This window comes from Antechinus flavipes, chromosome 1 (assembly GCF_016432865.1).
Source record: "Antechinus flavipes isolate AdamAnt ecotype Samford, QLD, Australia chromosome 1, AdamAnt_v2, whole genome shotgun sequence".
Classification (NCBI taxonomy): Eukaryota; Metazoa; Chordata; class Mammalia; order Dasyuromorphia; family Dasyuridae; genus Antechinus; species Antechinus flavipes.
In genome coordinates, this window is record NC_067398.1 from 362,821,435 (window position 1) to 362,848,138 (window position 26,704).

A 26,704-nucleotide genomic window follows, 5' to 3' on the forward strand; every position below is an offset into this window, starting at 1 on the left:
TATAATACTAAAACATTTTAAACATCTATATATATTACCATTAACACGAACATTTTCCATTAAGTATTCCCACCAGATAGTTCTTTCACAACCACTGGACAAAAAAATGTTGGTTTGTTCTTGTTCTAATTCTCCAAATTAAAGCCTGTAGATCTTGCTGAGATTAACTTTCTCATTGAAGCATTCTCAGTATGAAGCAACTTATTTTATGAAACTTCCGGAATTTCATATGGCAAAAATTTAAAATACTTCTCCAAGACCAGAAGTGCTCAGAGTCTAGCTTTAGTGCAAAGATCCATCCCAAAAAGAATGAATAAATTTTTAAAAAGCAAAGTAAAGAGCTATTTTAATGCCAAGGATACCCAAGACACAAATTCAGAAGAGGAGACTAACTTCAAAATGACAAACAGCAAAACCTTAAAGGAAAACATGGCTTGGATGCAAGATTAATTAGAATTTCTAATAGAAATGGAGCAAAAATTTTTAAGAAAGTTAAAGATTATAAATAAAATAAAACCATTAGAGGAAAGAATTGGAAAAGAAATGAGAAATATAAAAGAAAGACATGAGAATTACTTAAAGAAATACAAAATGTTACCGAAGTAACAGACTTCCTGAAAATTGGAATGACCAAAAAAAAAAAAAAAAAATTTAATGAGACAGCAAGAAATAGTAAAATAAAGTCAAAGGGTTGAAAAATAGAATAAACTACAAGGAATTTCATCCTTAAAATAACTAACCTGAAAAATATATCAAGAAGAGATAATTTAATTATCACTAGACTACCCAAAAGCAATTACCAAAAAAAAAAAAAAAAAAATCCTCTGGATATCACATGACAAGAAATCATGAAAAAAAAACTGATTATACTATTTAATCAGAATAAGAAAGTAAAGTGAAAAACAGAAAGAACTCATTTATCAGTTCCTGGAAAAAACTAAATACTAAAATGAAAATTCCCAGGCACATCATATTCAAAATCTAGGGGGAAAAAAATTGTGTAGCAGAAAAAAGAGTTCAAATACTAAGAAATCCATTTAGGATCGCACAAGATTTAGCCCTGAAGTCAGGAGGACCTGAGTTCAAATCTGGTCTCAGACACTTAACACTTCCCAGCTGTGTAACCTTGGGCAAGTCACTTAACCCCAATTGCCTCAGGAAAAAAAGAAAAAAGGAAAAAAAAAAAAAGTCAGTCTTGTGGTACCTAGGAGTCTCCAGATTTAGAAGAGAACATGATTGGATGGTTTATGTGACATCACTGCCTCACCCAATGTGCTTTCTTCTGGTCAAACCTAAATTGAACTCTTAAACCAAATGAGCAAGACTTCACTTTGCAAGCTACGCTTGGCAAAGGCATAGAGAAGCTTAGAACATGGAATATAATTTTCCAAAAGGCCTGCAATCAGAAAATATCTTATTAATCAATTCTGATGGATATAGCTCTCTTCAACATGAGATGATTCAAACCAGTTCCAATTGTTCAGTAATGAAGAGAGCCATCTACACCCAGAGAGAGGACAATGAGAACTGAGTATGGACCACAACATAGTATTTTCACTTCTTCTGCTACTCTTTGCTTACATTTTTGTTTTCCTTCTCAGTTTTTTCTTTCTAGATCCAATTTTTCTTGTGCAGCAAGAGAACTGTATAAATATGTATACATATATTGAATGTAATATATATTGGACTATCTCCCATCTTGAGGGGAGTGGGAGAAAGGAGGGAAAAATTTGGAACAGAAAGTTTTGCAAGGGTCAGTGTTGAAAGATTACCCATGCATATGTTTTGTAAATAAAAAGTTATAATAATAAAAATTTTTAAAAAGAAAAAAAAAGAAAATATCTTATTCAGCAGAACTAAGTATAATCCTGCAAGGGGAAAAGTGGATTTTCAGTGAAATAGAGGCATTCAAGTATTTCTGATGATAAAACCAGAGCTGGGTAAAAATGCTGAAATATAAACAAGAGGTAAAGAGCAAAATAAAAACAAATGAAAAAAATGGATGGTTTTGGAGAAACTCTGCAAGATTTTAATGAACTGATGAAGAATATGAACTGGTAAAGATCTGTTCATTTTTTATGAGCAGAACCAGAAGAATCATTTATACTATAATATCAACATTGTAAAACAAACAAACAAATAATTTTCTGTAAGACTTAAGAATTCTGACCAATCTTGTGATCAACCATGATTCAAAAGTACTGTATAACAATGAAAAATGCTATCCACTGACCTGAAGGAGAAGTAATGGACTAAATAATCAGAATGAGACACAAATTTCTGAGCATGGCCAATACAGGAATTTGTTTTGCTTGGTTATTATGCATTTTTGTCAGAAATGTTTGGCTTTTCTTTCTTTTTCCCCATGGATATGAAAAAGAGAAGTGAGAGAGAAAAAAAAGTAAAATCTTCACAATTGAAAAGAATAAAAATTAATTTTAAAAAATATCTATCCAGCCAATGCCTTTGTCAATAACGTGGTCTACAACAAACCTTGATGATGACAGACTACTCAGTTCAGAAGAGACCACAGGAATATAATGAAGTGAAAGGTAATGTCATAATAACAGAACAAAATATCTTTTCCTCTTTAATGTCAACAACTTTGTCTATTTTTTGACCACCATGATACAATGACTCAAAATGGAGATTTGTGTGGTCACTGAGACGACATTGTAGATCTTGCTGAGATTAAAGTCATGTCAGTTTCATGTAATCTTTACAGCCCTGTCCCTTTTAGAAATCTATATTTTTATTGTGAGGTTAAATATGAAGCTATGACTGATGGACCTTGTTTGAAACGATTAGAAGAAAAAAAACCTTATTTTAATGTAGTGTTTCTGAACATTAGCTTTCTAAAGAGGGTACTGAAGTATTTCTTCCTACTTGAGTCCAAGGGGGATATAGGACGGGAAATGGCTTTGATTGATTGTGGCTATCAGAAAATGCCTGCTGTTGACCCATGTTCTTTGAAATATGACTCTTTATCTATGTTTAATTATAGCATTGCTTCTTGATTGCAAATGACCCACAGAGACACAAAGAGAAATTGCTTTCCTAAGCAGAAAATAGATTTCAATGGATGACCTTGGAATTAAAACCCAGTTTTTGTTAAATTCCATTAAGATTTATAGAAGTAAAAAGGCATATTAAAATTCAAATATTGTACTAGTCCTGAAGTGCAGAGAAAAACATAATTGTTATACCTTTGAGGTAAAGAGATGTATTCAAATTATCACACCCAAATGAATAGTATCCCTCAAAGCTCACCTTAGAAGGCTAACAACATATTTTAGTGATCAATCTGCTGATATATCCAAAAGTCAACTCAACCTCAACAAGTCGAAAAGTAAACTCATAATCTCTCCTCTAAACCCACCTTTCCTCTGAATTTCCCCATTTCTGTAAAGATCATTAAGATTCTTCTAGTCATCCTGGTTCATGTTTTTTCATTCTCATATCCAACTCACTTTCAAATCTTGTCAATTTTACCTCCTTAACATATTTCACATCCATTTCCTTTATCAATATCATAATGACCTTAATTCAGTCCTTCATGACTTATTCTTTCCCTTTCTACTAGTTCCTTCCCTGCTATCTCTTACATTCTTAAAAAATCTTCAAAGGAACTACAATCTTCTCAAGCATTTATCTTTCTCCTATTTTAAATAGCCAAACTCCTAGGGGAAAAAAAGGAAATCCACTCTTATTATTGACTCACTCTGTCCTTTCACTCATTTCCCAATCCTTTGCAATCTGACTTCTGAACTCAGTCATCTGGAACTGCTTTCTTTAAAGTTACCAACTGATCTCTTAATTGCCAGATCTGGTGCCCTTTTCTCAATATTCATCCTTCCTGACCTCTTTGTAACATTTGACATTGTTGACTCCTTCCAGATATTCTTTCTTCTGGGTTTTCATGATACTGTTGTGTTGAATTGATTCTCCTATTTAACTATTTGACTATTCTTCAGTTTCCTTCACTAAACTTTCTTCTATATCAAATCTCTAACTGTGGATGTTCTCCAAGTCTCTATCCTAGGCTCTTTCTTCCCTCTATACTTTCTCCATTAATGACCAGGAGACTAATTACCATCTTCTTATAGATAATTTTAAGATTTATATAACCTATCCTACTTTTGAAAGGTCAAAAGCCTGAATTGCCACCTATTAGAAAATTCCAACTAAATGTCCTACAGGCATTTCAATCTCAAAATGTCTTAAACAGAACTCAGTAAAGTAAGCAGAACCAGGAAAACATTATATACAACAACAACAAGGTTGTGTGAGGATCAACTATGATAAATTTGGTTCTCAGCAATTCAATGATAAAAGGCAATCCCAATAAACTTTGGATGGAAATCCATCCACATGCAGAAAGAGACTTTTGAAGACTGAATGTGGATCAAAGCACATTCTTTTCACATTTTTTCCTTCTTTTTTTTCCTTTCTCATGGTTTTTTTTCCTTTTGTTCTGATGTTTCTCTTCCAACCTGACTCATATGGAAATACGGGGAAAAAAAATATGTGTATAATTTTAAATTTTTAAAAATTTAACTTAAAAAAAGAACTCATAAAACAAAAGAAAACCTATAAGAAAGCAAAAAAAGATAAGTAGTTATGAATATACTATTTTCTATTATTATATATGCTTTCTTGAAATGGAAATTTGTTAGATATTTTGAATCCTCCCTGATGTTCTTCTGGCACATGACAATTTTTTTCTTTTTCTTTTTTTCTTTTTCTTATTTTGCATTTAAGTTTTAAATATTTTTTAAAATAATAAAAAAAAAAACAGAACTAATTATCTTTTCTGTAAAACTCATCCTTCTCCCAAACTTCTCTATTTTTGTTGAAAGAACCACTACAATTACCCTCAATTCTCTATTGTCCATCCCTTCACATATTCAAACAGTCACCAAATCTCATCCAGTGATAGCAAATTCAAATAGAAATGAGAGCACCAGTTCACTAAGCCTTACGAATTGTCTCTGCAAACCACAGATTGACTTAAAAGACTACATATTAACATTACCTATGCTCAGTAGTATTTTTATTTATTTTGTTAAATATTTCCTAATTACATTTTAATCTCCTTCAAGCCCTACTAGGGAATGTTGGCAGCCCTCAGGCTAATATTTCTGATCTTCTCAGTTCTACCTTCATAATGTTATGTTGAGATACAGATGTGAGTAGAGACCAATATAATTTCAATGGAGAGTTCCCTGAAGTCAGCAACTGCTGAGGGAATAACCCAAATCAGGCAGCCCTAAAAAGTAGGAGGTGGGGGTTTATAAAGGCTGAAACCACTAAGGAAAGGGGATTCTGTAGCATAAGGGGAATAACAGAAGCAAGAAGTAGAGTGAAGGTTATATTTCTTAATCCTAGGTGGAAACAAAGCACAAAGGCATAGTGACCACAAGTTCTGGCTAATTTAGATGAGAGCTGAAATGTCAGGGTGTCCTCAAGGCTAATGAACAAACATGTTACAAGATACTGATTATTTCAGGAGGCAGTCTTTTCTCAACAATTTCATAACCTTGAGACAAAGCTACAGCTTTCAAGTGTTAGGAATGTTTCAGAGAGTTGCATATTCCAAGAAATACCAATCTTTTGACTATGAGAAATTTCAAGGGTCCCCAGCAGTTTCAAGTGCTCCTTTTCCCAGAAGCACAGGGGGGAATCATAGGATTCAGAATACTTCATTTCCTGCTTCTTATTATGGCAGAATCAGACCCTTCATTCTAGGTGTTCACAAGATGGGGTGTCCCTGGGACAGCTAGGTGTACAGTGGATAAAACACCAATCTTGAAGTCAGGAAGACCTGAGTTCAAATCTGCCCTCAAACACTTAACACTTCCTGGCTGTATGACCTTGGGCAAGTCACTTAATCCCAATTGCCTCAGAAAAAAAAGATGGGTTGTCCCTAATGGGGGTATAATGGGGGTCCTTAATAAGGAGCAATTTGACAGAGTTGATAAGAGACTGAACAAGTTGGAGCAGATGGAAGAACAAGCAAGAGTCAACTATTAAGCCCAGAGTTAGGAGCAAACAAAGGATCTGCCAGAACAGAAACTAGGGTGGTCTTTCCTTTTGCCTGATTTTCAAAGTCTTCCTGACTAGGGAAAGATTCTTTTCAACCTTGAGTTGTAAGCATAAAAGCAACAAGCTTCCCCCAAGGCTGCACACAGACCCCCTTGCCTCAGGAAGAGGAGATCTAACCCTCTTTGGTTTTGAAGGACCATTTTAACTACAGAATTTACCTGTCTCTCAAGCTGGGAGATGGAATGTTCCAAGTGCCCTGTGTTCACATCAATCGGAGCATTCAACTCTGGGTAGCTTGACTTGCTTCGAATCAGGGCAGTAATGCTGACCATTGTGGAGCCCACAGGCCCAACCCCACCAGGAGGGGGATTAGAACAGATATGGCCCTCTTGCAGAGGCTTGACACAAGGAGAGGGGAATGGGGGGAGGAGTAGTATTCTCATCCCTCAGGCCCAGGCAAGAGCGAGACCCTGGGGAGAACAAACCAACATATACAGAGGTTTCTCCTGGATCAGGAGGACTTGAGCTGACACATACCTAGTAAGGTCATCAAGGCAGGCCAACCAAGCTCCCTGGGACAAGTAAGTACAGGGATCCAGATGAGGGGGTAGCCAGGGTGCTGGGGAGTTGCAGATTGAGACATAAGGAGAGGAGTCAGGTAAAGGGGATGACACTAAGTAGGTACTAGAACCCTGGAGATCCCCCAGGGTCAAGCTGGGCTAATCTCAAGAGGAGGAAGCAAGAGTAGAAGAGCTGGGGACCTCTTCAAGGAGGTTATTCTTACATAATAGGGGGGCTGGGTATCCATGCAAAGCCAAAAGCCAAGGTCTGATATGGAGGTATTTACAACACAGCTGAGAGCAATCTGGATGATTTGAGAAGAGGGTAATAAAGGTTCTGGGGTCCTAGAAAGGGAACAGGGACTGAGGGAGGCAGCTGGACAGGAGCAGGGAGTGGTAGTCTGTATAAGGGGGCCATAAGGAGATAGGAAGGCCTCTACCCACCTGAAAAAGGTGTCAACAAAACCAGGAGATACCTGTAACCTGCTGCAGGAGGTTTAACTTCTGTGAAGTCCACTTCCCGGCCTCTCCCCTGGCAGTTATCCCTTCAATCTAATTCCTAGGTGAATTGTCTGTGTGAAGGTGTTTTACTCACTTTCTCCCAAGTGCTTCTAGGATAAGGATCCACCCATCTGTGTGAAAATCCATCACTTCCTGGTCCCTTATCCCCCTTTTGTTTTGGCAGAGGAATCATCTGAGGAGAGATGACAGCGCTCCAACTGTCAAGTAGTCATCCCACATACAAGTCCTTTCAGGACTTAAAATTCCTCTGCATGATACACTAGTACAGTAGGGGTTTTCTGCTCTGGTACTTATCCAATGATCCTTTAAATAATTAGAAAACAAGCTTTGTCATAACTAATCATCTTCCTTCATCAATAGTTTTTGAGTATTCTCCTTTTGTATTGAACTACACATATTCCAAAGAGAACATTGTGTACAACTAAATAATGCAGATACAATCTATAATTTGACAAACATCTAACTGAATTGTTAATGGTGAATCTTTTTTCAGTAACACTTGCCCAAATCTTAAAACCCAAAGTTTTTCATCCAAAGTCCCAAATGCATTGTAAGAGGACACCTGCTCAGAATTTGGTATCCATTCACCAACCAGTTCCAGTTCCTCTCCAAATCAATGGGGCATAAAGTCCTTTTAGGGGCAAGGTGATGGTCTCATTTTCTGAAACTATTTCCTGCTGAAAATGGGTATAGGACTGGTTCATCCTACAGGATCCCATTTTGGGGAGTGGTATGCTGGAACTGATTGAAGCACCCAATGAGTTGATCCAGGTTCCTGAAGCTGATCAATACAGCTATAACTGACCAAAATCTAGAATAAAAACAAATCTAATATATAGAGGGTACAATAGTCTGAGATAAAAATACTGGTCCACAAGGACTGCTATAAGATGTAGAAGACCATTATAAATTGGCCAGGAGCTTTTCATGAAAGAAAACATATTCATGACACAGATACAAACAAATATTAAAGATGTGTCAGCCTTAGTTTCAATAAACAATAAAATAGTAATTGTTTATTAATTAATTAATTAAAACAGAACATGTCTCACAGACAATTATGTCAATTGTTCTTACCTTATTTTGGAAACTTTTAAGGATCTTATTTCCTACCGGAACAAACATTTAGTAATATATTATGTAATACATAATCCCACATTAACATGTTGTGAAAGAAAAAACAAAACAAAAGCACACAGTGAAAATAATGTTTCCATCTGTATTCAGACTCCATTAGGTTTTGTTGGGTTTTTTTTGGGGGGGAGGGGAGTTTGGATGTCTCACTTAAATTGTTGCAACAGGCCACCAACTGATCTCCCTGATTCAAACTCTTTACTCATCAATTCATCTACACAGCTGCCAAAATTGTTTCCCTAAAGCACACATTTGATTGTGTCATTCCCCTACTTAATAAACTCCTATGATTCTGTATTACTTCCATGTGAAATGTAAACTTCTCTGGTATTTAAAGCATTTTCCAACTTGGCTCCAGATCATCTTTCCAAATTTAATGCATTATATTCCTTTTCATGTATTTAAATTAGAACAAAGCTAGACTTCTTACAGTTCCTTCCAGTTCCACACAAAAGTGTGCCTTCCCCAAGCTTAGAACACTTCTTATGTGCCTACTAATTTTGAAGCACTGTGCTAGGCCATGGGGAAGGAGGAAGAAGGTGGTAGTAAGTGACCAGACCTGTAATTTCATGAGTTTAAGGAATTCCCAGTGAATAAAATCCCTATACCAATGCAGATCAAGACTGTTCTAAAATTTATAGTCTAAGAGAGTTGCCTAGGGGCACTTTAAGACTGTAATTACCTAGTGTATATTGCAGCAGGAATGGAAATTACATCTTTCTGACTCTGAGGCTTTGTATACATTTCACCAAATATAAAAAAAATCCCTACCCTGAAAGAGCTTATATTCTACTGGAAAGGATATGTGTAAACAGAAAAATATATAAATGATTATTTGAGGAGGGAGAGATAACCAACAATGAAAGCAGAGGGATTGAATGTCATAGACCTCTTTGACAGCATGGTAAAGATTATGGACCTATTGCTGCTTACATTCATAACTGAAGGAAATACTAAACTTCAATTATAGATTAGAATAAAGAAGCCATTTTTCTTATTTGATTGACTATATATCCTCTAAAATTTATAGGGAACAAGAAAGTCTTTCCATAAAGAGTGGCACATAAACAGAGGGATGATTCATAAAAGTAGGAACAAAAAGGAAGTTCATTCACTCCAGGAATAGGGGCTCAATACGGAGGCAAGATAGGGAATGATCACTTCTGAAAAAGTGGGTTAGGTGGACTTCTGAAGAGTATGTGAATGACCTAGAACATATTCCCTCATCTTCATCTTTTTTCAAAATTGTAGTTCAATGGTTTGATTTGATTTTTCTTGTGCAGCACAATAATTGTATAAATATGTATACATATATTGGATTTACCATATATTTCTACCATGTTTAACATATATTGGACTACTTGCCATCTAAAGGAGGGAGAAGGCGGGGGAACTAGAACACAAGGTTTTGCAAGGGCTAATGTTGAAGAACTATCCACGCATGTTTTGAAAAATAAAAAGCTTTAATTAAAAATAAAATTGTAGTTCAAGCACCATTTTCTGCATGAAGCCTTCCCTGATTGCTATCTTTCTACTTTCCTATTTCAGGGCCTTTCCTCCAAAACTACCTGCTTTGTAAATATTTGTATTTGTAAAATTTATACTTCTGTTTAGATATGTTTATATATTCTTTTCCTCTACCACATTAGAATGCAAGCTAAATGAGAATAGGGGCTGTTTCATTCTTTGTACTTATAGCCCCAGTGCCAAGCATATTTTTTGTCTGGCACATAATAGAGGCTTAATAAATACTTATTCCCTGATTGACCCCAAAATGTGCAAGAGCCAAACTGTGAAGGGATCTAAATGACAAGCTTTGCGTTTTATTCTAGAAACAGGAGAGAATAGTGACAATTGTTATTGAATATGGGGATGAAATCTGAAGACTGTTGTTGAGAAGGATGTTGTTGTTTATCCTTTGTTCTCAAAGAGGACTGTGACTTGAGGGAGATGATGCTATGACATGCAAGTGAATTGGATTGAAGTGAGGGAGGGCTGTGCAAGGTCACCTGCCTCACTTTCCCCTCCATGATCAGACTTCTCCTTTAGGAAGATTATTTTTGAGGAAGAGAGAAGAGACTGGAAGCCAGGAACCAAATTAAAACAAGTCCAGATGTAAAGTGATAAAGGTTTGAATTTGAGTGGAGAAATAGAAAAAGATGTGAGATATGCTATGAAGGAAGACTAGACAAAACAACATTTGATTGGATATAAGAGATAAGGAAGGAGGAAGAGTTGACAAGCTTGTGAACCTGTGTGACAGTGCTGATATCTCAATAGAAACTGAAAAATTTGGAATAGAGTTAAGCTCAGAGGGTAGAAAAAGTAGGGCTGATTTTGGACATGTTGAGACTAAAAAGTTTATATGATATCAATAAATCTGGAAGTCCTTTGCAAAAGGATGATAATTGAAACCATATGTGCTTATGAGATCATCAACAAAAAAAGAATTCAAAAAATTCATTAATTGAAAAAGGAAAAGGGCACAGGACATACTCCTTGAGCACACTCAGATATAATGTTTGAGACATGAATCATGATCCAGCAAAGGAGATTCTCTTCCTTCTATCACCTGCCATCTTCTGAAAAATCTAAGTTTGTTAGTGAGTTCCCTGTGCATTAACATCAGTTTCTTAAAGTTTCCTTTTTTTCACTTCCTTTGAATCATTTATCTTTATATCTTCAGAATTATACCATTGAGGGTTTCTGATCCTTCCTGAGTTGAGTACTTAGGATTGTATGTACTGTATAAGTATGATTTTGTATAAGTATGATTTTAGGTTATGAGGTCTAAAATCTCCTTTCTTTGAACTAGCTGTCTCAAAATTTTGGCCTCCTCCTTTCTTCTTTACAGAGATAATACTGCATTTGTGTAATACTGCATTTGTTGGGAAAATGATCAGTGTATTAAGTTGCTTTTGCTGAACTGTTTTTTCCCCTTTTAAAATATTTGTCACAAAGAATGGTTAATCAAGAAGGGAAGGTCAATCAGTCAATAAACATTTATTAAGCACCTACTATATGCCAAGCCTTGTGGGAAGTGATAGGGATTCAAAGAAAGACAAAAGATTATCCCTGACCCCAAAGAGCTAACAGTCTAATAATGAGGGAAACCAAATACAAACTACTACATCTTCTCTTGTTCACATCTATATCATCTATAATGTCTAGCTTTACATACAAATTAGGCAATCATAAATGTAAAAGGGTAAAAGCAAAAGAAATTAAAAGTCTCAAAAGAATCCTCATCTATTGGCCAATTTTTCAACTTCCAAGTCAGATGAATTTCTGGCAATTGATGATAAAGCAAAGTTATTCCAGGTCACCTAACCATCTCATCCTGCAGACATAAGATAATAAAGAACTAGAAGGGATCCCAGCGGCCACCTAGTACTATCCCTCCATTTTAAAAATAAGGAAATCAAGATTCAGATAAGGAAGAGAGGAGATAATTTGCTCAAAGTAAACAGACTCTCTATCTAGAACTCTTCACAGGATCAAATTTCTCCTCAGTCTCATGGATCATGAATAAAAATTTCTCTTTTAATTCTGAAATCATAACTTTTTTTTTTCAAAAAACATTTTTATTAAAGAAATAAAAATATATCAAAACATGAGTCCTTCTGACATTGAGTCAATAGTGTCAATTTTGTATACTGAGAAAAATACAAATAATAAAGGCCCACCAAATGTGCCGTGACTTGAACACACAATTATTTTCCAGTATGTGTTCTGTTGACCTGGCCTGAGGCAGCAATGTAGAAAACTTGGATCACTAAATGACTCCTACCAGTTTCAATTCAGTTACCCCTAGCCGATCAAAGTGATAATGATTTCCCACTGATCCTACACAAGTCATCCCTAAATTGCTTTCTCTTTGAGAGTAAACTGCTTAATAGCACTAGGCCTCTGGGGTGTCATTCATTTCACTGGAAGAGAATATACCATGTACCCATGGGCTAAGATTTTGCAACCAGTGGCTCATAGGACACATGTTGCTCTGCAAGTCATATATGTGACTTTTCAGATATAAAATCATATATCTTTTCAAATAAAATAAACTGTCTATGTTTCTGTCTCTGTCAAATTGTATTAATGAACAAAGATCTCATATACTAGATTGAATCCTTGAGTGTAGCTCATATTTAGAACTTTCATATACTTTCTTCTCCTTCATTGTACAAAATATTGCAATGCATTGATGAGCCCCAACTTGAGCTTCCTTAATTTATCATATCCTCTTATTAAGTAACTTTTGATTCTTTTTTTTTAATAACTTTTTATTGATAGAACTCATGCCAGGGTAATTTTTTACAGCATTATCCCTTGCATTCACTTCTGTTCCGATGAAATCATAACTTTGGAAAACCACCTTTCAAGATGTAAAATCAGCTAGAAGGAGGGATTGTGATCTACTATTAATTTACCAATGAAGCCATGGTTCTTGAAGTATTAACTATATTGCTTTTAAGTTTAACAAAGATTTTTTTATGAAGTAGAGAGGGTTAGAGATAGAAACTGGACTTATTTCAAATTTAGGGTTTCCCAGTGAGTAGTTTCCTCTAACAATACAGTTCCACATCTTTTCTGTTGCTTTATAGTCTTAGAAGTTTGCCAAAAACAGGGAGATGGCCGTATATTGAGTTTGCACTTGACCCCAGATCTTCCTACCAGAGTTTCCACACTGCCAATAAGTAGCTGAGGTAAACATATTATCCCTATTTTACAGATGAAAAAAAAATTTTTTTAAGAAGACTCAATAGAACCCAGAGAACATTGTACATAGCAACAACAAGTTTATGTGATGATCAACTCTGATGGTCTCGGCTCTTTTCACCAATAAGGTGATTCAGGCCAATTCTAATAGACTTGTGATGGAGAGAGCCATTTGCATTCAGAGAAGGGACCATGGGGACTGAATGTTGAGCACAAGATAGAATTTTCACTTTTGTAGTTGTTTTCATTTGTTTGCTTGTTTTTTTCTTTCTTTCTCATTTTTCCCTTTTTTGATTTGATTTTTCTCATGCAGCATGATAAATGTGAAAATACCTTTAGAAGAATTGCACATGTTTAACTTATATTGGATTACTTGCTGTCTAGGGGAGAGGGCTTAGAGGGAAGGGAAGTAGAGGAATTTGGAACAGAGTTATGCAAAGGTTAATGTTGAAAACTAGTTTTTGCATGTATTTTGAAAAGAAAAAGCTATTAATGACTTTTTTTTAAAGAAGGCTCAAAAAATTTCAATGTCTTACAGAAGGTGACCAAAAACAAGCAGAGGAAGGGCAGCAACATATAATGGATACCGTGATCAGAAAGACCTGGGTTCAAATCACCTTTCTGATACTTACTAGCTGAGTCACTATCTGCACGTCACTGTCACCTCACTTCGATAAATGTCAATTTCCTCATCTGGGACAAGACAAGGTTGGATTAGATGGCCTCTAAGATCTCCTTTGGCTAAAAACACTATGACCTTTAACTCAATGTTCTTTCCACAGAGTAAGGTGGAATAAGTGAAAGAATTAAGGTGGGATGCCCATCAATTGGAGAATGGCTGAATAAATTGTGGTATATGAATGTTAGGGAATATGATTGTTCTGTTAGAAATGACCTGCAGGATGAATACAGAGAGGACTGGCGAGATTTACATGAACTGATGCTGAGTGAAATGAGCAGAACCAGGAGATCATTATATACCTCAACAACGATACTATATGAGGACGTATTCTGATGGAAGTGGATCTCTTCGAAAAAGAGAAGATCTAACTCAATTTCAATTGATCAAAGATGGACAGAAGCAGCTACACCCAGAGAAAGAACACTGGGAAATGAATATAAACTGCTTGCATTTTTGTTTTTCTTCCCGGGTTATTTCTACCTTCTGAATCCAGTTCTCCCTGTGCAACAAGAGAACTGTTCGGTTCTGCAAACATATTTATACTGTGACATATTTAACTGCTTGCCATCTGGGGGAGGGGGTGGAAGGAGGGAGGGAAAAAATCGGAACAGAAACGAGTGCGAGGGATAATGTTATTAAAAATTACCCTGGCGTGGGTTCTGTCAATAAAAAGTTATTTAAAAAAAAATTGAGGTGGGAAAGGGGAGCATTTTGAAGATTCTAAGAAAAAAGTGCAACAAATTTTCCTGAAGCTATTAATTGCTAAATAAAACAGAAGGATTTGAGTAGTTATGTTTCCAGCCGAGGGGTATTCCCAATCCGCCGCCACGTAGTCCAGATTCTCTCCGCATCTCTCCCCCGCTCAGGCCCGCTGAGGTGAGCGAGCTAGGAACGGGTGCTTCGCGGAACGCTTGTTTTGGGCCCCGCAGGCTCCCGTCCCCGACGCAGCGGCGGCGCCGGCGCCACGTCTCCTAGGCAGAGCGAAGCGGACCGGAGAGGCGGCGGCTGCGGTGGTGCGGCGGCTCGCTGGGGCTGTGGCCATGGCCTTCACCCTGTACTCGTTGCTGCAGGCGGCCCTCCTCTGCGTCAACGCCATCGCCGTGCTGCACGAGGAGCGCTTCCTAAAGAACAGTGAGTTTGGCTGGGTCTGTGAGGGAATCGGGCCGAGGCCTTGCTGGGCAGGGCGGGAGGGAGGCGGAGGGGTCGGGAAGGGAGAGTCTGGAATGAATGAGGAACGTTTGGGAAGCGAGAAATGTACGCTCCTGGAGGGCAGGCGCCGGGCGGGAAGGCTCCTGCGCGTATGTTGTGTGGGGGCGGGCATCTATTCCCCGCACAGGGGTGTGAATGTGACACGGTATATTGTTACATAATGATGTGTGTGTATATACACGTGTCCACATACAGTAGAAGTATGCTGAAGCCGTGTGGGTTTACACATGTCTGTATTGCTTCAGTATATAATATGATAACGTGTTGTATTATCCAGTGACGTATGTGTATATATGCGTCCACAAACGATATAGTAAATATGTTGTAAGCGTACGTTTATGTGTTTGCGTGTGCATGTAGGATAGCTACGTGATGCAATGGATAGAGTGCTGGTGCTAGATTCAGGAGGACCTGCATTCAAGTCCAGCCTCAGACACTAGCCGTGTGACTGGCAATTCACTTAACTCTGTTTGCCTCAGTTTCCTCATCTGTAAAATGAAACGGAAAAGGAAATGGCAAAATATTCCAGTCTCTCTGCCAAGAAAACCACATAACTGGAACGACTCAACACCACTTAACGTGTATGTGTAGGTATACACACACACATACACACACACATATATTCATTTTATGTATCCTAAATATATTTATATAAAACAATTTGTACCTAAAATCTATTCCTGTGGTTATATCTAAAATATGTTTACATATTAATGTGTATAACTAAAATATTTTCCCTTATTATCATGCAGAGTAATATATTGGAAGGAACTTTGAATTTGGAGTCTTAGAAAGGCCTAGCTTTGGGCTTGTTTTTTTAAGTTGGAAGAGATCTTAGAATCCATTTAGTCCAACTTAGGTGAAAGATAAGGAAATTGAAGTTCATTGAGGTAAGGTGATGACTCAGCTAATATCCAAAGAGTAATTTAAATACAGGACTTTTGATCCTATATAAACATCCACATATGAATAAAGTAAGTGCTTAATCAGTGCTTGTTGATTGGTTAGTTGAAATTGGCAGTGGAAAGATTCAAGAGTAAACATTTATTAAGTGCCTGCTATGTGCCACGCACTGTGCTAAGTACCAGTGATATAACTGAAAAAAAAGGAATAACCCCAAAGTACTGGGATGACTGCCTCTTGTCTCTGCCTGCAATTAGATTTGGAGTATTTTAAGAATACATTTCCATGGAGCTTTTTTTTTTTTTTTTTTTTTTTTTGGTAAAATGGGGAGTTTTGCTATTAATCAACCTGTGTGTTTCCTGTGTTCTTTATTATTACTGTGGAATTTCTTGTCCTTTTTGATACCTCTTTCTCAATTTATGAATCCTCTTAGGTTTAAGATTCAGATTGGACTTAATTCCATAAGGTCTGTAACAGCCAGATCTGATAACTTTGTATCCTCTGAATTTCCAATAGACACACTAGTTTTCCTTCTCTTATTCTTATGTACTTTTCCTACCAACATTCCTTTTGCCCATTTTCCAGCCTTCTTATCTTCCTTTCTTTCAGCTTTTAGAAAGAATACTGTGTCAGAAGTACTGATAAGAGACAAATAATTGAGGAATAATAGTTCATTGTACATAGTTCAGTCTCAGTTAAAATATCTATTGATTGATTGATGAAGAGCTCAGGTTCTGAGTACACTTATTTTTTTAATGTAACTAATATGCTTGATATTTTATTTGGCATTGGGTAGTCTTGCAAGATAGCAGACACAAGTGTCTTCTAAAGAAACCAGTGATTTAAAAAGAGAAAAATATAGACTAAAATGTCTTTCCACAGTTAGTGGGTTCTTAATGTTATGTGATGCTTAGCACTGTACTGCTCGGTATTTTATATTAAATAAGGATATTTTGTTTGCTTGAGCAAATTCTGAAATTATTCATTGAATATGAAATCTTTGATGCCTTCTGTGTTTTCAACACTGGTATTGTAGGTTTGTAAGACAGGACTCTGATCTCAAGATGCTTACTTTTTTTTTTATCAGAATAGACAAATACATAACAATTAGTTAAATATAAACTAGTTCAGAGACTGCAGGCTAGCTGAATAGAGTGCTGTCCTCTAGGCTAAGTTCAAACCTTGCCTCTGACATACACTGGCTATCAAGTAGTCAGTAAGCATTTATTAAGTACTTCCTATGTGTCAGACACTATACTAAGCACTGAATATACAAAGAAAGGAAAAAATATATAATCTTTAATTAGAATATATTCTCTTGAGGAATAAGGGGTAAGAAATACAGCATGTTAAATAACAAAGTACATAGAAAATATATAAAGATTAGATAAAAGTTACTCTCAGGGGATGGTTCTTTGCAGAAGGTAAGATTTGAGCTGATTTTTTTTTTAATTTAAGCTTTTTATTTTTCAAAACATATGCATGGACAGTTCTTCAAAAAGCCCTTGCAAAAAACTCTGTGTTCCAATTTTCCCCTTCTTCTCCCATCCCTTCCCCTAGATGGCAAGTAGCTCAATATATGTTAAACATGGTAGAAATACATGTTAAATCCAATGTATGCGTACATATTTATACAATTATCTTGCTGCGCAAGAAAAAAAGAAAAGCAAACTAAAATGCAAGCAAACAACAACAGAAAGAGTGAAAAGGCTATGTTGTGAGCCATACTCAGTTCCCACGGTCTTCTCTCTAAGTATAGATGGCTCTCTTCATCACTGAACAATTGGAACTGGTTTGAATCATCTCATTATTGAAGAGAGCCACGTCCATCAGAATTGATCATCATATAATCTTGTTGCTCTCTATAATGATCTCCTGGTTCTGCTCATTTCGTTTAGCATTAGTTAATGTAATTTTCTCTAGCCTCTCTCCAAGCCTCTCTGAAATCATTCCATTAGTTGTTTCTTACAGAGCAATAATATTCCATAGCATTCATATACCATAATTTATTCAGCCATTCTCCAATTGATGGGCATCTATTCAGTTTCCAGTTTCTTGCCAGTACAAAAAGGGCTGCCACAAACATTTTTACACATGTGAGTCCCTTTCCCTCCTTTAAGATCTCTTTGGGGTATAAGCTCAGTAGAAACACTGCTGAATCAAAGGGTATGCACGGTTTGATAGCCCTTTGGGCATAGTTTAAAATCCATTTACAGTTCCACCAACAATGTATTAGTGTACTAGTTTTCCCATATTCCTGCCAACATTCATCATTATCTTTTCCTGTCATCTTAGCCAATCTGAGAGGTGTGTATTGGTACTCAGAGTTGCCTTAATTTGCATTTTTGAGCTAAATTTTGAACAAAGCTAGGAAATAGGAAACATCCAAGACAGTGACAGTGGAGAGGGAAAGTTAAGAGGAGCATGGAGGTAGAGTATCCTGTGAAAGGAAAAGCAGCAGTCCCAGGAAACCGGATTATATTATAGAAAGAAGTAATAAGAAACCTGGAATAGCAAGAAGGGGCCTTGAATAAAGAGTTAAAAATGCCAAACATAGGACTTTATATTTGATGCTTGTTTATATTTGAATTTGTTTTGTAGGGAGTCATATGGTTTGCCACCAGAGTGGAGGACAGATTGGAATAGGGAGAGAGTTAAGTTAAGGAAACCAGTTAAGAAACATGCAAGGCTGTGTTAACTTGGGCAAAGCATTTCCCCTCTTAATGCTCTAGATACTTCTCTAAGGCTGTAAGTTTGAGAAGAGGTGCCTACCTTCATTGATTGAAGGAGTTTTCTCACTTGGGAGTTCACCATTCCAATTGAAATTCAGTCCCTATCACCTTCCCTGTACTAAAGTACTAAATGGAATAATATAAATTATCCTTTTCCCCTCAAACATTTTCAATCTTTCTATTGCCTTTCTATCAATTCACCTACAAATATTCTCATGGGGGTGGGGGGGAGGAGGGAATCTTCTCTTGACCCTGCCATACTCTCATATTATTAGCCCATATTTTTCCTCTCTCTCTTTCACTGTCTTCCTTCCTGATTACTCAACACTTTGCAATCTGACTTCTCTTCTACAACTCTACTCAACATAACCTGTAATTAATCCAATCTAGTGGTTTCTCTTTTGTCATTTTTCATGACTCACTCTGGTATTTGGCAGTTTGAATCATTCTTTCATTTAGTATATATTCTCTTCAGCTATCTTGATGTTATACAATTCTCTTGGTTCGTTCTGCCTCTTTAACCATTCCTACTCTGACTTCTGACCCTCATCTTCATCTTACTATTACCTAAGACTTTTTTTCCTTAACCCTCTTCTTTCTATATTCTGTCCCTTATCCATCTCATCAAGTACTGTTCTTTCAATTATTTGGTTTAAACTTTGTAGTTTTTCTTGCCCTGCCACAGTGTTTTCAGTATACAATTGCTTAATAGTGTGTATATTGATTGTTAAAGAACTCTCAGATCTTTAATTTCACTCTCAGACATTTTCTAGAATTCTCATTCCGTATTTCCAGCTGTCTGATGAATTATACTCTACCTCAGTGGTTTCTTGTCGAACTAACCTTGACACAGCCAGTATTGAATTCACCAATTCCCTTCCATGTGCAAAAAATCCAAACTCCCATTTCTCTATTCTTGTTGATGGCCCTACTATCTTCCCATTGTCCTAAGGCTCATATTCCAGCAGGATTCAACTACATGTCCAATTATTTGCAAAATTCTGTCATTATTACCTCTACAGTATCTTTCATTTACATTCTCACTTCTCATAGCCACTGCAACTATCCTAATTCTCATATAGATTAGCCTTCTAATTGGCCTTCTTGCCTACAGGCTATCTCTTCTCTAAAACATCTTAGAGAACCTTTTTTCATACCATGTCAAGTCAACAAGTATTTTATAAGTGCTTACTATATCACTTGTCCAAATTAGATTCTAATAACTTAGCTAATCATTTCACTAATTAATTATGTAACTTTCAGTGAATCATTGCCTATCGATTGAAGTATAAATGATCTTAACCCTCATTCTTCAGATTGTCCTCTGATACTAAAATTATTGCTTATTGATTGTTATCTATTCCTTTAATGCAATTCCTTCTACTATATTGAAATCCTTCATATTATGTGTTAACTCAAAGCAGCCTTTTCAATCCCCTACTGTCGGAACTTGTCATTTGAACATACCTTAGTCTCCTTTGTAGCATGATGTCCATATCCCTTTTTCACAAACGCAAAATTAGATTGGTGATTGCTAGAGATTAGTCTCTTATGTACATATCCTTATATCCCAAGACCTCAGAACAGTTTTGTCCACAGAATACACACTTAATACATGCTTGCGGAATAAAACAATGAAATAAAAATTCAAACCAGAGATTGGGATGTGGCAATTATCTAGATGTACAATGCGGAGAAGTCATAAGGAGGAATGAACATTCCGAAGAACTAAATAGATTGGGGGGGAGGGGGAGCAGAAGATCAAGGATAGAGTCCTAGGAGACCTCTATAGGGTCACAAGAGAGGAAAAAAAAAGAAGCAGCAGCAAGTTAGAAAAAGTAGTTGGATGTGGAGAACCAGAGTAGTGGTTCCTACTTAGAAAAAGAAACTTAAAAAGGAAAAAATTTCAAGAAGTTTTGGTTGGTCACTAGCATCAAAAGCTGCAACAAAGTTTAGTAAAATGGGGGCAACACATTGGATTTGGTTAAAATTAGAAGATGGTTATTAGGAACTTCCATAGAATAGTGTGGTTTGTAGAGGATCAAGAAATGACTGGAATGATTGGGTGGCAGTATATTTCTATCAGGTATGAGGACAAAACAAGGCTGCATCTTCTGAAAAGTAAAGTAATTTTTTACATTGAAAAAACAAACTATAACAAACAAAAACTAACAAGAAACCCATGCTGCAACAATTTTCTTACTGACTTTAACTTTAAAATTGTGATATCTTGTGCTAGCTTAAAAATGTCCTGATTTTCACTCAGAGATTATGTTGTAATGCTAACACCATATATATAGTAGCTAAAGATCTGCAGATTCTTGGGAGATAATTTAGCTAAGAAGGTCCACACAAAGCATTTTAACAAGAGAACTGAATCTTAGCTGAACAAAGATTCAGGAGAGAAGTGAGCTTACAGCCCTGTTTCTCAGGCAGGTAAGTGAGGCAACCAATTTAGCAGGGACAGTGACTGAGATAAGTGGAATACAATCTCAGATCCATTACAGATAGGTTGTGTATTGGACCGAAATAAGAGCAGGCTTTGACCCAGGACCAGGCTGATTCATTGTGGACTGAGGCAGAGACTTGTGACTAGGTAAGTAAAACTAGAAGAATAAGTAAACAAAATACACTAATGGTAAAGAACTTTTCTGAAATCTCAGGTAGACAAGACATAGACCCAGAAGTAAAAGACAGCTTGGAGGAAGGTCAGCTAGAATTCCTGAAAGAAATTAAATGAGTTTTTTAAGTGATATTACAAATGAAAAGAGAGCTCTAGAAGAAAGAATCAGAAAAGAAAGGCAGAATCTGAATAAAAGACCTGAAAAGAGAATTAACTGCTCAGTACAGAAGTCCAAAACCTTACCCAAATAATAGATCTCTTGAAAAATAGAATAGACCAAAGAGAAGTTAAAATAAAATAGGATAATACAAAAAAAAAAAAAAAAAGTAAGGTATCTCACACCAAAAATAAGTAATCTAGAAAATCATACAAATAAAAAAATTAAGAATCATTGCTCTACCAGAAAATTGTTGTGAGGAATGTGTTTAAATAAAGAATTTGGGATTATATATTTCAAGAAATCATGAAACCTCCTAGTCCTATTAGAACAAGAAGGCAAATTGAAAATACTACTAGTTGGTCTCCTGGCCTAAAGTTTCTCCCCTCTCCAGTTCAGCTTCCATTCAGCTACTAATATCATCAGCACAGCCTGATGCATCATCATCATCCCTCTCCCACCTTCTATTTCCCCTGCTCATTCATTAAACTTTGGTAGCTCTCTATTACTTCAAGATCAAACAAAAAATCCTTTCTTTGCCTTTTAAAAGTCCTTCCTAACTTATCCGTACTTTTCCAATTCTTTTAAACCTTATTTCCCTTCACATACCCTTCAGTTTAGTCATACTGGCCTCTTCTGTTCCTTACATATAGACACTCCATTTCTAAGCTTTGGGCATTTCCATGGGCTGTTTCTATGCCTGAAGTGCTTTCCCTTCTTACCTTTTAACTCCTTACTTCCCCAAATTCCTTCAAGTCTTTACTGAAGTCCTATCTTTTGTGCCTCCCCCTACCCCCCCCAAAGAAAACCCCTTTCACAGGCTTTCTTAATTTTAGTACCTAAGATTATCTCCACTTTATTCTGTGTGTATTCTTGTATATAGTTTTTGCCTTTTTCCTTCCCTATTAGAGTTCTTGAAAGCAGGGGCTATTTTTTAAATTGTTATTTCAATTTGTTTTGTTGTTGTTGTTGTTGTTGTTGTTGTTTTACTTTCTTTGAATCCCCTGTACTTAGCACAGTGTCTAGCATGTAGCAGACACTTAACTAAAACGCTTGTTGAATAAAATTTAAATCTATGGCTATACTTTAGGCAGTCCTCACTGCCATTTGATACTAACTTTTGCAGATGACAAAACATTCTATAGATGGAAGCCCTCTGCTTTTGGACATAAATGCTGTTCTAGAGATGCCCATGAAAAGTATTATAGAAGAGAAAGTATTGTGGAGGAGAAAGTTTTCTCAGTACATCTTGAGATGTATAACCAGCAAAAACAACAAACACCTTACATAAACTATTCTTAATTGACTGTACAATTTGAAACTGATTTTAAGGGCAGTGTTGAAGGCCACTTTTATAATTTGAATTTTGAATAAGGGCAATACAGTAACTCACATTTGTTAATAATATAAAAATGAACAATCATTGCTTTTATTGCAATTTTTTTCATTAATCAGAATTCATTTTCCTGAAATTTCTGTTCTCTTATAAATAAAACCAGCAAAAATGGGGTTCATTCATCTAAGTTTAAATACTGACATGAATTATGTGAACCAGTATTCTTATGATTAAATAAAACATAGATCTAGACAAGGACAAGGAAATTGAAATTAAAGGAAAGATAATAAAGATCATTAGAAAGCTTATTCAAAACTAGATTTGAAAATAGGATTTTCACAGTGGGATTTAAGTTTTAAAAAGTGAATATCTACCATATGTTGTTAAGTCATTTTTCAGTTGTCTTATTCTTCATGACCCAGTTTGAGATTTTCTTGGCAAAGATAATGGAGAAGTTTGCCATTTCTTTTTCCAGCTCACTTTACATATGAGGACACTGAGGCAGACAGAATTAAGTAATTTGCCCAGGGTCACATAATTAGTAAGTATCTGAAGTTAGATTTAAATGATTTTGAATGAAGTCTTCTTGACTTCAGGCCCATTGATTTATCCAGTAAGCTACCTACCTTCCCCAGGAATATTTACAAGACAAATAAAATAGAGAAGATGGAAAGATCATTTGAAAAGAATGAGAGAAAGCAGCTCAACACAGATTTTACTGGAATATATATTCACAGAATTTAAATCAAAGAGTAGACAGACATTATCATTAGATGGGAAAATACCACCTAAATTCTAAAGTTATAACTTGATAAAGTCTAAATCACAATAATTCCTTTGAGTAAAGCAGACAACAAAACTTGTCTCTATTCCAATTCCTGTTCTGAACTAGCTGAGTAATTATTCAACCTTCAATTTATTTTGACTTGTAGATTTAATCTGAGAAACAAAAGTTCTTTATTTCTTTTTTAAAAATAGGATAGTGTATTACATTATTGCTTCTCTGAATTGAGTACTACTGGGTATTTCAGTTTGAAGTTTGCTTTGTAAAATAAGAAGTACATTATAGATGAATTATTTTTATATTTGTTTCTGCCTTCAGTCAAAAGTAAAAGATATTTGACCTCAGATATTTTAACTATTATTGTTTTATCTTAGAGGTAATCTGATTTCCTGATAGTTTGGGATCTTTAACAATAGCTTGGATTAATCTTTTTCAAGATGGATGGCTCTGTTGCTAATGTAGTAAGGTGAGTGCATAATAAATTTTAACATAGCTAATCATCTTTGTATTATGCAGTTGGCTGGGGAACAGACCAGGGAATTGGAGGATTTGGAGAGGAGCCAGGAATTAAATCACAGCTAATGAACCTCATTCGATCTGTACGAACAGTTATGAGAGGTAAGGAGAAGAAACAGTTTAGCTATTTTATTATATCCTGTCCTATAAAGTATTAATTCTGTGTTATGGTTTGAGGAGCATAGGCTTCTTTCTTTGTATGATGCTTCCATTTTAGAGTGGGGCCTTTTGTATTAACCTGTGAGTTTTACAATCTGAGAAATCTTTTTATTTGGTATCAGTACTTTGCTCTGTCACTTTGCCCTTTGGCAAGTTACTTTATCTCTTAGAAACAGTTTCCTCGTATTGAAGTAAAGATATACTTGTACAGATTGTTTTGATTGTTATGAGAAGACAGCTTTACAGAGGCTTAGGCCAAACCTTAGCATGCATTTTCTTGGGGTTGTGTTTTTTTTGTTTTTTAATTTAGACCAAATCTAGAGGCATAGAGATTTGCATAGACCTAGTTTGATTGAAAGCTATAAGAAAAATAAGTTTAGAAGCTCCAAATTTAAATATTTTACAAACCAAGGCCTTCAGAGTTACTCTCTTTATGATGTCTAGTGGGCTGATAAGTTTGTTAAGGACAGAACTGTTGAACTGTTAAATCTTGATGTTTAGTGCAAGATTTTTGAGTTCCACATTCCAGAAGATATTAGTCAATTTTTATTCCCTCCAAATAATTTGCATGTATTGTCATCTATTCCTGTTTCATTATTCATTGAAAAGTATTCCTTCTTATTTTCCAAACATTGTTTGTTTATATTAACAAGAGTTTGTTTTTGTTTGTTTGCAGTGCCACTGATAATAGTAAACTCAATTGCTATTGTGTTACTCTTACTGTTTGGGTGAACTTCTAAAATAGAAAAAAAACTGGAGAATCAGAAGTGGAGAAACCAGCAAGAGCCATCACTTCAGTCGTTATTGGGATGTGTAGCTTAGCTGGCCAAGCTTGCACTTGAAGTAAACTACAAAGCTGACAATAAAACAACAGTTCCTATTTATCTGATATTTTATTGTTCCACTTGCTGTTTCATTACAAAAAACCAGATTTTTGGAGCAGGACTGGTTCAGGTTTGTTCACTGACTGTTAATAACAACCCATGCCATCTTAATTATTGTTTAAACGGCACCGAATTGTTTCTTTTGTTTTGATTTCAATTTCTCACTTCTCAGGGATGAATTTCTTTTTAGTATATTTCCCAATGACAAAGTTGTTATGGAAAAAAGGTCCTTCACCCCAGTTAAGTTTAAAAACTTTTTAATAATTATAGCATGTTAAATTATGCGCCTGTAATTTGATCTTTTCTTTTTAATTGTTTTTAATTCATTTGGCAGATTCTGAAGAAATTCTTTTTAGTCAAAGTAGTTTTAAATAGTAATATTTTGGTTTTGATTTGTTTCTGTTGTCAATGATTAAAAAAAAATCTTATATATGTAACATCTAAATCAGTCCAGCCGGACGACCTAATGTTAGTGAGAATTCCTGTTAAAGAAGCACATAACCTTATTTGTCCGATTTTCTTGCATATATGTCTCCAAGACTTTTTTAATATAGTATTTTACCAGATTGGTGAACTCAGAACAGAATTTGTATTTTTTTCATTGATAGAAAAATACTGTACCCTTTTTACAACAGTAATTTATTAAAAAACAAAAATTAATTATCTTTCTGACAGAACTTATCACAGTACTTGTATCCTGAACACTTAGTACTGGATTTTATTACAATATAAAGGCCAGATTTATTGTGAATTAAGGGCTGTCTGAAAACACAACTTCTGTCACTTTTCTTTTTTATACCAAGATGCTCTTAACTCTTCTTCCTGAATAACAGCAGATTTCATCTGGATAATGTTTTGGTTTTCTTTTTTAAGTAAAAAAAAAAGTTTTTGCATTACTTCTTGCACCTTCTTATGAAGTCATTGACTCAACTCAAAAAGCACTTCTGCTTCTCCTGGGGACTTTTATACCAAAAACAGTTTTATACAATAGGTAGAAATTATGTATTAATGATTTGGGAGGGAGGGGGGGATATCAGTTGCAGTATTTTAAAAAAAATAGAATTTCTTTGTTTTTGGAGAAATTTTGTAAATAAATTTGAATTTCTAAGTTAAGCACTTGTTTTTTTAACTTAGTATATGTTGATCCAGTTTTTAAAGACTTAATATGTACAAGGCAAAGAGAAAATAAAAAACAGCCCCTTCCAACAAGAAACTTACATTCTCCTGGGGGGAATATCATATGGAAAGATATATAATAATTTGAGGAGGGAGAAAGCATTAATACCTAGGCATACAGAAAAGACTTTTGTAAAAGACAGTATATGGACTGATGTGTATATGAAACTAGGAATTCCAAGAGACAGAGGTGAATAACTTCGAGACATGGTGGGGACAGTCTTTGCAACACAGAAATAAAAGATGAGATGCCCATTAAATAGGTCAGTTTGTCAGGAAAATGGACTTAGAGGTAGAATCAGCAGCACTTGGCAAGTGATTGAATGGGGGGGTTGAAGAAGAGATGAGAATGACTAAGGTTGAAAACCTGAGTAAGTAAAAGAATGGTTGTGCCCTTAGCAAAAACAGAGGGGAGTTTGAGGGGGTAATAAGTTATGTTTTTGGAGATGTGGGGAGTTGGACGTAGAAAGTGATCCAGTGAAGTAGTAGACAGATTGTATAGAAATAGAAGCAAGAGAACAATGTCATGAAAACTCAGGGTTGAAAGTACAAGAAGAGAGGGTAGG

General features: G+C 35.7%; 1 protein-coding gene across 1 annotated transcript; it reads left to right on the forward strand.

The window, feature by feature from the left end:
• The first annotated feature begins 14,619 nt into the window (after positions 1 to 14,619).
• Positions 14,620 to 24,967, forward strand: IER3IP1 (immediate early response 3 interacting protein 1). The gene is made up of 3 exons (XM_051969656.1): positions 14,620 to 14,790; positions 23,920 to 24,021; positions 24,755 to 24,967. Exons 1-3 carry the CDS (start codon positions 14,700 to 14,702, stop codon positions 24,808 to 24,810), a joined length of 249 nt encoding a protein of 82 aa, XP_051825616.1. The 5' UTR covers positions 14,620 to 14,699; the 3' UTR covers positions 24,811 to 24,967.
• Positions 24,968 to 26,704: the final 1,737 nt, after the last annotated feature.

What these genes read in the sequence shown, in the direction of transcription:
- IER3IP1 (XM_051969656.1), top strand. Translation starts at nt 14,700, where the DNA reads ATGGCCTTCACCCTGTACTCGTTGCTGCAGGCGGCCCTCCTCTGCGTC. An exon ending in GGAGCGCTTCCTAAAGAACA is followed by an intron (nt 14,791 to 23,919) that starts GTGAGTTTGGCT and finishes TGTATTATGCAG; the next exon opens with TTGGCTGGGGAACAGACCAG. An exon ending in TGTACGAACAGTTATGAGAG is followed by an intron (nt 24,022 to 24,754) that starts GTAAGGAGAAGA and finishes GTTTGTTTGCAG; the next exon opens with TGCCACTGATAATAGTAAAC.